The sequence below is a fragment of the Ailuropoda melanoleuca genome, chromosome 14 (genome assembly GCF_002007445.2).
Source record: "Ailuropoda melanoleuca isolate Jingjing chromosome 14, ASM200744v2, whole genome shotgun sequence".
NCBI classification, from domain to species: Eukaryota; Metazoa; Chordata; class Mammalia; order Carnivora; family Ursidae; genus Ailuropoda; species Ailuropoda melanoleuca.
In genome coordinates, this window is record NC_048231.1 from 916098 (window position 1) to 928308 (window position 12211).

Below are 12211 nucleotides of genomic sequence, written 5' to 3' on the forward strand. Positions count from 1 at the left end.
GATAAGTAAGAAAGAGGATTTGTACTTAAATATCAAGAACATTCCAAAGCTTAGCCAGTTATACTGTTCACTCTTTCATCGCTTGCATTGTCCTTCTCCAAATTATTCGTCCTCTGGTGGATCTTGACAAAGCGCCTGCACGAAACTAACATGCATGCAAAACCTGGATGAGCCAAATTGATTTGCCTATAATTTGTTTGTGAAGCGATCGGGACGTGGTTGAAGTGATTTTAATTTCAGAGCCCAAGTCACCAGTCTGTCTTTTTGTCAGGAAATTAGTTCCGCTAGCTGGGCAAGAATGCTGTGATACAAGGGGCCGAGGGGAACCGGGAAGGGGAAGCATATAGCCTTTCTTCTTGCTTCCTCTGTGTATTCCTCATGCCAGGCTTCTTTTGTGTCTCGGGTTTATTTGAGGTAAAACCCCTGCTGAGCACCAGGCTTTGTGACTTTGCTGTGGACGGTGCTCTGGATAAGGACCCAGAAGGACGGCAACAGGGGAAACCCTAGCAGCGGTTACTGCTTCTGGACCGTCCGGCAGTGTGTTAAGCTCTTCAACACGTGGTTTCATTTCATGCACTCGACAGCCTCAAAATGACAGGTATTAATACCGTCATTGTACTGATGATGAAATCAAGGCGAGAGGGAGGTTGGTAATTAACCAAAGTGCAGAGCCGTGGCTGCAACCTGGGTGCTTTTAATCCCTGGACTGCGCTGCCCATTTGGCCATCCACAGAAGCCATCGCCTTTTGGACTTCGGGGAGGAGCCGTGTTTGGATAAAGAGGCAAGCTAACAGTAACCTCAACAAGGCACTTCCACCTGCGAGGGCAGGGACTCTGGAAGTATCCTCCAAGCCCGACTGAACCTGCTTCATCCTCGGCACACAGGAGGCACACCCATATTTGTTCAGTGACTGAGATACATTATCCCATCTGATTGTCACAAGGAGAGGTACAAGGACAGGTATTTTATTATCTTTATTTATGATGACTTTCCCTGAATTTAAAGGAATATCTCGTATTCCCAAAGCGATTCCAATAAACTTCTGAGTCATTTTAATTGTCACATTGACAGCTTGACCTAGAAAGGTTCGAAGGTCCCAGAAGCAGGGACCACCTCNGATAACTTTCCCTGAATTTAAAGGAATATCTCGTATTCCCAAAGCGATTCCAATAAACTTCCGAGTCATTTTAATTGTCACATTGACAGCTTGACCTAGAAAGGTTCGAAGGTCCCAGAAGCAGGGACCACCTCCTGTACTTCTCGTATCCCTTTCCCCCACAGTGCAGAGCACATTGCTTATGGTCACAGAAAGTTCTGTCGCACAGTGCTGCTCTAGAGGCAAGCAGAGGCTCGTTGGTGATGACCTAACATAATACCCTACTTCAGAGCCAGAGGTAGAACTTAATAATTTTTGAATGAATAAATGAATGAATACCATAATGGAACTGTTTTCTTAATATAGACTAAGCTAATTACGGTGATCAGTCATAGGTTGAATTAGAGCCTTCCAGAGTAGCTGACTTCATTTTTCAAAATGAATCATCAAAAAGAGCAAAACAATTCATTTCTTAAAGATGTCCAAAGGCAATTTTAAATGTCATGCTAAGTAATGGCAAGATCCTGGAGTGGGCTAGTCAGTGATTACTGCTATNATGCCCCAGAACTTAATAATTTTTGAATGAATAAATGAATGAATACCATAATGGAACTGTTTTCTTAATATAGACTAAGCTAATTACGGTGATCAATCATAGGTTGAATTAGAGCCTTNGCTAATTACGGTGATCAGTCATAGGTTGAATTAGAGCCTTCCAGAGTAGCTGACTTCATTTTTCAAAATGAATCATCAAAAAGAGCAAAACAATTCATTTCTTAAAGATGTCCAAAGGCAATTTTAAATGTCATGCTAAGTAATGGCAAGATCCTGGAGTGGGCTAGTCAGTGATTACTGCTATTTAACAGTAATTTAAAAATAAGGCAAGAGTGACGTTTGTACCAATATGGCATTGAAATAGTCAAAACCAACTCTCGTTAGATAATGAATTCATTCATATCTATTAATAATGTATTTCATTTATTTTGTACCATTTTTCATGAAGTTTAAAATGAGTCATGGTTATTATTTTAGCTAATATGATGTCATCTATCCGTGCCAGAAGACTGGCATTGGCTTTTCAAAAAATGACAGAGAAATGGAAAAAAAAAAAAAGGGTGGTGCCCTTGGGCGTGATATCCTGAGTCCCCATTTCTTGCCCTGTGATTGTCTCACCTATATTTCTGGGGACACTTGAATAAAAAAAGAAGAGTAAAACAGATGCCAGAAAGGCTCGGTTTATTGCACTAAACTCCCCAGAAAGTGCAGATTCTCTTAAATTGTTCTGGGCCTTAACCAGCCTCTTGGGGGGGGGGGGGAGTGCCTTTTAGCAATTCAGCCAATTGGTATTTTGTGGAAACACAACAAAGGCTGTGGCCCATTTAACCCTTTAGGTCCCTTACTTTAACCAGTCTCAGCTGTACCGAAGCCTGTCCTTAACTAAGACTGATCTAATACAGTTTGAGGGAGGGGCCTAGCTCCAGGGTAAAGCACCCGTTTACTTCTCGAATGTCTGCAAGTGTCAGACATGTGCTAGGAACACAGCGATGAATGGCACACACTTCCTGCTCTCGAGGAGCTCCTGGTCTCCTGGGACCTCAGGCAAGTAGACTGGTAATGACCACAGAAAGTGACCAGCGCTATCATGGGGGTAAGCAGAGGCTCAGCGTGGGGGATAAGAAAAGGCTTTCTGGGAAAATAGGAACAAATCATGTCGTGAAGCCGAGGTAATGGTTAGGCAGGTAATGAGAGAGGCGAAGAGAGTAGAAAAAGAGAGCAGGTCTTGATCGAAGAATTACAGGAAATCACAGCCATGAAAGCCCAGATTCCAGGGGCCACAGTGGGTGGCATGGTGGGATGAGGCTCTGGAGCTGTGCTGTCTGATATGGTAGGCAGTAGTCACCTGTGGCTTTTAAAATTGAATTTCAGATTAATTAAAAGTAAATAAAATTAGAACTGCAGCCCCTGCACTAGCCACACTGACAGAGCCCAGGAGGCACGTGGGGCTAGCGTGGAGCACCATGCAGATACGTAACACTTCCCTCACCACGGCGGGTCCGGTGGACGGTGCTTCTCTGGAGGCAGGCAGGGGCCAGCCAGTGGTGAACTTTGAATGTCATGCAAAGGTACTTGGACCTTATTCTGAGGACAATACGATGCCACTGAAGTGGTTTTCACAGGAGAGGGGGCTGATCACATGTATATATTAGAAAAGCCGCTCTGCAGGGCGTGGGAGGACTTAGAGAGAGGCGGACTGCGAGTTAGAGAGACCAGCGCAGACAGCCTTTCATTCATCAGAGAAAGAGACGATTAGGGCCTAGAACAGGTAGCGTGGTAGAGAAGTGTATGGATTCAAGAAGTATTGAGAGAGGGGCGCCTGGGTGGCACAGCGGTTAAGCGTCTGCCTTCTGCTCAGGGCGTGATCCCAGCGTTATGGGATCGAGCCCCACATCAGGCTCCTCCGCTATGAGCCTGCTTCTTCCTCTCCCACTCCCCCTCCTTGTGTTCCCTCTCTCGCTGGCTGTCTCTCTCTGTGTCAAATAAATAAAATCTTTAAAAAAAGAAAAAGAAGTATTGAGCGAGATAATCAGCATGACTTATAGTTTAGATGTGGAGGGCGAAGAAGGCAGAAGTTAAGGTCGATTCTTGCTTGGGCAGCTAGTGAACGATGGCACCCTTAGCCTAGACAGGGACCAAGGGAGAGGAAGGAATAGACCTGGAGAAGAGAGTTGACGAATTCAAGTTTGTTCTTGAATTTGAAGTCAGCAATGAGGCATCCAGGTGAGCTTGCAGAAGGCATTTGCATAGTCGGACCTGAAGCTCAGGGGACAAATCTGGGCTAGAGATAAAGATTTTTAAGCCATCGCCACATGGATGACATTTGAAGCTCTGGAAGTAGAAGAAATCCCTGAGGGAGAGAGCGTGGAATGAGATGCTAAGAAGGACTGAAGGCTGACAGTGATGAGACCAGTCTTGGAAGAGGAGCCCAGAGAAGCAGCCAGCGAGGCAGAAAGAGAACCAGGAAACAGTATGGGAGCCAGGTGAAGAGGATAGGTCGGGAAAAGGAGGGGTCATCATGTCAAGTGCTGTAGAGATGTCCTCTCTGTAACCCCTGTGCCATTTTTAAATGTCTACCTCCTATTAGAGATATTTGTAACCACTCTTACGCTCTGTACTACCGTAAGCACGTTGGAGGTACAGATGGGGTCTTCTGTAACTTCATGCCTTCATTTTTCCTAGTGTAAGTCTTGCCGATAGAAGATGCTCTTTTGATAGTTATTTAATTACTTTCCAGCCTTCAAACTTAAGGCTCTTATTGGACTTAGATATAAATAAAGTGCGTATCCTTTACACGTGTTTTCCTCTTAACACAATTTTCTCTGATGGAATGAAAACATCTCAGTTCCTAGTGAAGGTAAGGTCGTGATCAACCCATAACTTAGAATCTCATGTTTTCAGGAAATTTTGCAAATGGGGGGGAGGGGCAATTCCCTCCAAAACAGAAGAAACAGAACAAAGATGAATATGTTTTCATAAAAAAATTTTATTATGATTATTTACACTAGTTCCTTGATAAGCATATAAATGTAAACTTTTATCGTTGGCATTATTTCACATATGACTTATCCAAATTCGGAGTTAATACTGTCATTTGAGTGTACAGGTAGTGAGAAAATTTTATTATATTCACAGAATATACATACACGTGCATCTAAAAGGCATCCCTCGTTAAGCCAGCGGTATGGACACCGTCCCGTTGGCCCTGCTCCTGCTCCGCAGGTGCACACTGGGGTCAGTGAGGTCCTCCACATGCTCCTCGCTCTTCTTCTCCTTCAGGCTGTTGATGAATCTCAGGGTAATTTCGTCCCACTCCTCCGGCAACAGCATCAGCAGAAACCCGATGCAGATGATGACGGTAGCGGCCAGACGGACGACGTTGAAGATCACCTCCTGCTTCAGGAGATCCACAGCTGGGGAAGAAAAATCAGGTCTGTCACGGGCTGTGACTGTTTCTAAGCTCCTCTGAGAACAAATGACCGAAGTCGGTGCTACTTTCTAACGTCTCCCTTGTTCTTTCAAGGTCATCTTTCCCTTCTCCGTATCATTCTATTGTTCTCTTTCTTTGCTTTCTATGCCTTCTCTCTAAGTCAGACTTATCCTTCAAGGCTAGTGTCATCTCATTTAATTGCCTCTGCGGTTTTATTTCTTGAAACTTCTCCTCCGCATCCCTTCACACTTCTCCAGTTTCATTGGGCCGCTGCTGATTTTTCAAATGAGCCAAGCTTGTTAAGGCCTACATCTTGGCACATGCTGTTTCTTTTTAAAAACTTTTAATTGAGGTGAAATTCCAATAAATTAAAATGAACTCTGCTCAAGTGAATTTAGTGGCGTTTTGTACGTTCACCATGTTGTACAACCACCACCTCCGTGTGGCTCTAAAACACCTCCAACGCTTCAAGTTCAAACTCCTTACCCGGAAGCAGTTACTCCCCAGCCCCCTCCCCAACCTCCCAACGCCTGTGTGGGAATCTGCTGTTTGTCCCCACGGATTAACCTATTCTGGAGATCGCACATGAAGGGAATCATACCACATGTGACTTTTCTGTGTGTGGCTTCTCTCACGTAGCATGGCGTTTCGAGGTTCAGCCATGCGGTAGCTTGTGTCCGTCCTCCCTGCCTCTTTATGGCTGAATGATACCCCATTGTATCACAACATAGTTATCAGTGCATCTGCTGATGGACATTTGGGTGTTTCCACCTTTTGGCCACTGTGGATAGTGTTGTAATGAATATTCACGTAAAGTATATTTTCGAGTCCCTGTTTTCCGTTTTTCGGCATATGTACCTAGTGGTGGAATTGTTGGTCACGTGCAGGTTGTGGTTTTTACAGGGAATGCCCGTTCCTTCTCATATCCACCATCCAGCTAATCCCTTCATTAGTTCTCTCTTTTGGCTTCTTACAGGAAGCCTCCCTGGATGCCCCTCCTGTGTGCTCTCAGAGCCTTCATTCCACACCTCTATCAAAACAATTCCGTCTCTACATGGTAACCACTCAATTCCTTTTGTCTCCCTCTGTATGCTGCATGGTCCAGAGAGCAGGAACTGTCTTATTCAGGACCTCTCACCAGCATTAGCACGTTCCTGGCACATCCTAAATGCTCAGAAATGACATGTTGAATGACTGGATCCCTGGGTGAATGAATGAACGTCATTGACAACTTCACTCCTTTCTCATATTTCTTTCCTCCAGATATCGTATAGTCCTAGGAGTCTGTCTCACGCCATTTGGCATTTGCTTATAAATCACACTGTGGGGTTGTAAATTATTTCATATATGTTGGTCTTGTTTTCCAAATTCGGTGAAAGTTTCTTATGGAAAAATAATATCCTCCCCCCACCCCGCCGCCGCCGGTTTCTTCTACAGTTCTGCACACAGTAAGTGCTCAATGAACGCTTGCTGATTGTCCTGGGACAAAGAAAGGTACGTACTGAGACATGGAAAAAATAAGAATTTTTCCGAAGGACTGTACGGTCTTTCAAATCACCCACTTTCTTTACTTGTTCCATTGACAGGTTTTGCTAGAAAGATTATCCTTGAAAAACAGCTTCTCTTCTTGTCCCTGAAGTGAGTCCAATTGCTTTTCCCTGTATCTCTGCTCTGCCCCCAGGAGAAGCTTCTGCTGCTCCCCACAGATAGCCTGATGGGGAGCCAACACCCTGATCGTTTCCTACACTTTCATTAGTGACGTTTACTTGAGAGTCCTAGGCTGGGATGCCTTTTGTTTCCACAGGACTTCCTCTAAAAATACCACAAAATTAGGTTGTCAGGGAGATTACATGAAACCCAAATGATACATTTGGTATTTAATTCTAAAAGCACGACCGAGTAAAAACAGTGTTTATAGCTGCACATTTTAAGTCTGCTGCATGGTTATTCTGTTGTCTGCCACCTTCACGATATTTAAAAACATCTTCCCAGGCAAGGGACATAATTCACAATTGTTCACAGAAACAGCTCACGGTGTAAAAGGAGCACAAGCAGGAGACCGTGCGCGTGTCAAATCCTACCCATACCTGCATTTCCAGGAACGCTGAGCACTGTCCCGATGGAGATGAGGGTCGGGTACGTCAGCACCACGCCGACGTTCACCAGGATGTTGAAGGCTGCAAAATCGAGGAGGATGGAGAGGATGAAGGGAAACCGATCTGCGGGGCTCTTCCCTTCTTAACATACTAGAACCAGTGTTTTTGTTAAACCTGCCGTCTACACTGTCTGCACCTTTGTCAATGAACTCTCTAATTTGGGAGCCAGAGGCACACTTCTCGACGGAAGTGGTCTGTTCTTTTTTCTCCTCTGCCACCTTGGCTGCCTGATCTCTTGCCAGTTGGCTGTCAAGGGGCCTATAGAGCAAATGCAAAGCGGTGAAACGATCAATTCGGGACACTGCTTATTAGCCCTACAAAGGTGGGCTGGGGCCAGCCAGAGCTTGAAAGCAGACGACTGATTGAAGTTTGGGCTTTTTCCCTCTGTTACTTTGCTTTATTATGCCCTATTCCTGGGTAACTAAAAGGCTCTCATGTTCCTGCCTAAACGGAGCTCTACCCAAGGACGGCCTATGCTGTCTTATTTCCTTTCTCTCGTGGTGAGCATCACACAGGTAAACCAAAGTGTGCTCAATGTAGTGCACTGAACCCGAGGGACGTTTTCCACATCCTGATTTATACACAGATTACCCAGGTGCAGGTCCAGAACCGAAGGAAGGGGTAACTAGATTTAATTAATCTTTGGATCTTTTTAGTAAAATATAAAACAATCATCTACCCCTTACAAAAATGTTTAAAAATACATGTTTTCAAAAGAAAGCAATTATAATAAAAGAAAAACAATGATAAACTACGTAACATTATTTTATTTTATTATTTTTAATTAATTAATTAATTTTTAGGTAGGCTCTATGCTGGGAATTTAGGTTATGACTGTTCCCAGCTAGGTTGTTTTTGGCCAGGAAATTATCTAGGCATTTTTAATTAGGATGTTTGGGTCTTAGGGGATCAAGACCTGAGCTGAGATCAAGAGTCTGATGCTTAACCCACTGAGCCACCCAGGTGCCCCTACATAGCATTATTTTAATGGTTTCAATCCAGTGTTTGTTGTAGGGGTTGGACAGATGAGTACTAACAACTATGAATGGTTCTCAATTCAGAGAGATCTCTATGTAAATGATTCAACCATGCTGCCTATATCTCTGTAGAACCAAAGATGGTTCTAGAATATTTCATTCAGAACAGTGTTTATTCTTCTATTGCTATCTACAATTCTTGCTTTAGTTAAGCCCACTCACTTATCTGGAGTCACTTGTACTTGGTAGTTAGAGACAGTGTGTTTGACTTTCATAAAACTTGGGCTCCTTCATAATTATCATACAACAGTAGGGGTAATCAAGGCAGAGGACCTTCCAAAGTTAATAACTGTTTCTCCTTCATGGCAGCGCTACAATGGGAATGACTATTCCAGCCCTCAACTCTCTCCCCAGACTCAGGGAGTCAACTATGGCACACTCAAACAAGTCAGGACTTTATTCAATCCCACACGGACTCTGCTAAACTCCTGAACTGTTATTTTATTGGCTGAACTGGATATTACAGAAGATTGAAAGTATTGGTATTTGGGTGAGAAATGAGCCCTTCCCACTCAGCAAGAAACAGGTGGCTTCACCAAAATGTGTTGTCTGTTTTTAATTAGTTCTTTAGGTAGAACACTTACTCACTTTTCTGACACCCTAAGGACAAGAATATGTAATTCAGTATGTTCTCTGCAGCATGGGACCTGGCCCAAGTTTCAGTGGGACTCGGACATGTCAGGTGAACGCACCAGGCCAGCCTGCATTTGGGCGAAGGCTCTCCCTGGCGGATGGGCCGACCAGTGAGAAGGAATGAGGCAAGGGGAGCCTAAACAGATAAAAGCTGTAGTTACAGATGATGTGGGCGGGGCCAGAGGACCACCTGCTGTTTGTCCAGCCAAGCTCCTGCCAGATCATAACTGGTGACTATGGAGAAGAGAGGGATGGACAAAAGAACTCAAGAACAGGAGCAGTGAAGACCGTATAAACCCTGGGATGTGTGACATAGGAGAGAGGTTGTCTGCTCATTTTGTCACAGAGCAGCTTTGGCACCGTGAGGACTGCAGTGGGCTGGGGACAGACTGGGTGGAGCAGCTCTAGCGCCAGGTGATGCTACGCCTAGTAGAGTCTGGGGACCATGCTGCGTGATGGAGAACTGGTATCCCACTAGCCTGGGTGACACCCAGCCTGAGTGGGGCTGGTGTATGAGAATATATTAGACCTGCCAAGGGATCTCTGTTGGTGAAGGGCTACTTTACAGCAAGCTGGAGATCATGTGTACATAGCTGGGGCCAAGAGTCAGTGAAATTTGGGTTATGACTGCTCCCAGCTAGATTGGTTTTGGCCAGGATATTATCTAGGCACTTTTAATTAGGATGTTTGGATCTTATGGAAACACTGCTATTGATTTCCACTCAATTTAGCAGAGGTTATGAAAGGTCATAACTACATATTTTTGGACTTCACAAGTAGAATTCAAAGGACTAACAATTAACATTTGATCCTTCTCTTGTCTAAGACCTCCCCTTAGGGTCCTGGACCACAGAAGAGAAAAGATGACCCCAGTGCTTATGTGGGAATGAAAACCAGGGCAATGTTTTTCTCCCAGGAATTGCAAAATTGCTTCAGATCATGTCACCTTGATAAAGAAGGTCCACTGAGGGTTTAGCAGATGTTCTGCATGTCAGGTGTGGTGGGTAAATGGGGACCAGGCAGAGGGGGCTGTCCTTAGGAAGGGTGAGGACAGAGGAGCAGAATGAAAGTGATCTGGTTCTTAGTGAAGGGGCACTGAGTCATGTAGTGGTTACTGCTGTTCACCTGCTTGGGGAGAGAAGAGCAGCCTTGTTATTTTTCAGGTTCCGTTTATAGCGAGGGACAGAAGCAGCACAGCTGGAAAGTGGGAGCCCCCTGGTTGCTCAGGTGAAGCAGACCACCTTGAGTTTGGGCAGTTTGGAGAGAAAACATTAGAAAGACTCCAGGTGACTTTCTCTTGGTCATCAACTAGGCACAGCCTTACTTAGCAGGGCGACCAAGTCCAGTTCTGCCTTCTCTTGCTTGCTGAGAATTTGCTTGCAAATTCATTCTCCATACACAGCCAGAGTGGGCTGACTAAAATGCAGATTTGAGCCTGTCATCTCTGCTTCAGGATTTTTAAGTGGATTTTAAATCCACTCCCCTGAACGGGTTTCCAGACCCTTCATGACCTGTTTCTTTCCAGAACGTCATCTCCTTCCCTCGTCCCTATTCCTCCTGCATTTGGTGCTCCAGCCATTTTGATCCACTTTGAGTTCTTTGAATGCACCATCTCCTCTCTCCCTCTGCCTGATGCACCGTGCTACACATGGAACACAGTGACATCATACAGTACATCATGAAGAATGGACAAGGCTGCTTGAAGACCAGTGGTGATCAGAGTGGCCTGGGCCTCCAGCTCACACCTTGACCCATGGGAGGTATACCAGTTGAACATCTCTGATCTAATCAGGCAATCGCCTACAAAGAACTTTGTAACCATTAACCAACCTTAGGTAAGTTTGGGAAATAGAGGATAAAGGTTCCCAAGGGAATAACCCTACTATGATCATTTATCTGTCCAAGGAAAGGTCAAGTGACATAGGGAATGGAAGGTGAAACCCAGGGCCACTTACCCAGCCACAGCCCGGCCATCCCACAGAGATAGCCCCATGGCAGAGCTGCAAATGAGGACCAGTGCTCCACCTTGGTGAAATACAGGATGACTGGGGTGAAAGAGATGAAGATCAGATTGAAGAAACCCAACGTGGAGACAAAGTGTGCCGCTTCGCCAAAGTTGGCACTTCCAAGAAACATCTTGAACAAAACCTGGATTGGGAAAGAAACTCCTTAGCCACACAGTTAGAGACTTTGTTAGAGCAGAAAGGCAAGTTCTACACAGTGAACTGACCAGCCCAGAGTTTATTCTCTATTTCTTCTTACCCCACCATCTCCGTGGCATTAAATAGGCCATTGAGATAAGGAATTAAAATGCCCTGTAGTCTTCATATGAAACAGCACATGCCATAAAATGAATTTCTTATGAAGTTGGAAACTGCTGAAGGCATTGTGTTGAACACTACCATTGGGGATGGGTACAGGGTGAATGATAACTAAGAATGCAGACAAACTCAGGACGATCTAGGGTTGAGATGTCATCAATTCTTCCCCTCAAGTGTGGGATTCATTTTACCCGTATTCTGACAGATACCCAAAACTAAATTAGACAGACGATCATTATGTTGTTGGGAGAAGTAATAATAACACCTTGGATTTACAAGCACTTTTCTCTCTGAGCTTGACATAGTTTCACAAATATTGTGTTTATTCTCCAGATTTAAAAAAATGTTTTTCTGGATATAAATCCTTGTACTGAGGAAGATAGCAAGGAGGTGTGAATGGCCAACATAAAGCCACGTTGGGCTGAGGAGGAGCCAGGTGTCTAGTCGATGCCTCTTGGCTTTACAACCCTTCTGCTTCCTATATTAATCCATGACCAACGTAGAATGGATCAGATCTTTCCGATGGTGCACATTTGATTTTAGGCATGTCTGCAAATGTTATTGCTCCCAGAATGAACACATCTATAACACGGTCAGGAGAATTCTCTCAGTAAGACAGCCATCCCCGTTACATAGCAATGCCAGCTGTTGCTTTTAATTTCAACTGAACTTACTATTTTTTTCTCTTGAGAGACTTAAACGAGAGAACTTGACCCTGTGCTGTTCTTTGGTCCCATCAGACACCTCAGTGGAGTCTCAGTTGGGGGCCAGTTAGACACTAATGGCAATTGAGTGAAAACTTGTCAAGCTTGTCACAGAATCAGTGGGCCAGGAAATGTCAATATGGAAATAGACTCAGTGTCCTCGGAGCCGCAGTGTTGGTGAATAATCAGAACAGGCATCCAGGGGGGATGAAGAGGGCAGTTTCCTGCTTTTCACAGAGAATTTTCTCATTGAAACACCAAGAGAGGTGAAAGTGGAA

The 12211-nt window shown here is 44.6% G+C and overlaps 1 protein-coding gene across 2 annotated transcripts in view; it reads right to left on the reverse strand.

Moving 5' to 3' along the window:
* Window positions 1-4668: 4668 nt before the first annotated feature.
* The window catches only part of SLC35F4 (solute carrier family 35 member F4), a 238667-nt gene continuing 231124 nt past the window's right edge, over window positions 4669-12211 (reverse strand). For both annotated transcript variants that reach the window (XM_034642830.1, XM_034642831.1), the window contains 3 exons: window positions 10864-11056; window positions 7170-7259; window positions 4669-5065 (listed from right to left, as the gene is read on the reverse strand). In XM_034642830.1, coding sequence (XP_034498721.1) covers window positions 4824-5065; window positions 7170-7259; window positions 10864-11056 — 525 coding nt within the window. In that variant the 3' untranslated portion in view covers window positions 4669-4823. The remainder of the gene's footprint in view (window positions 5066-7169; window positions 7260-10863; window positions 11057-12211) is intronic.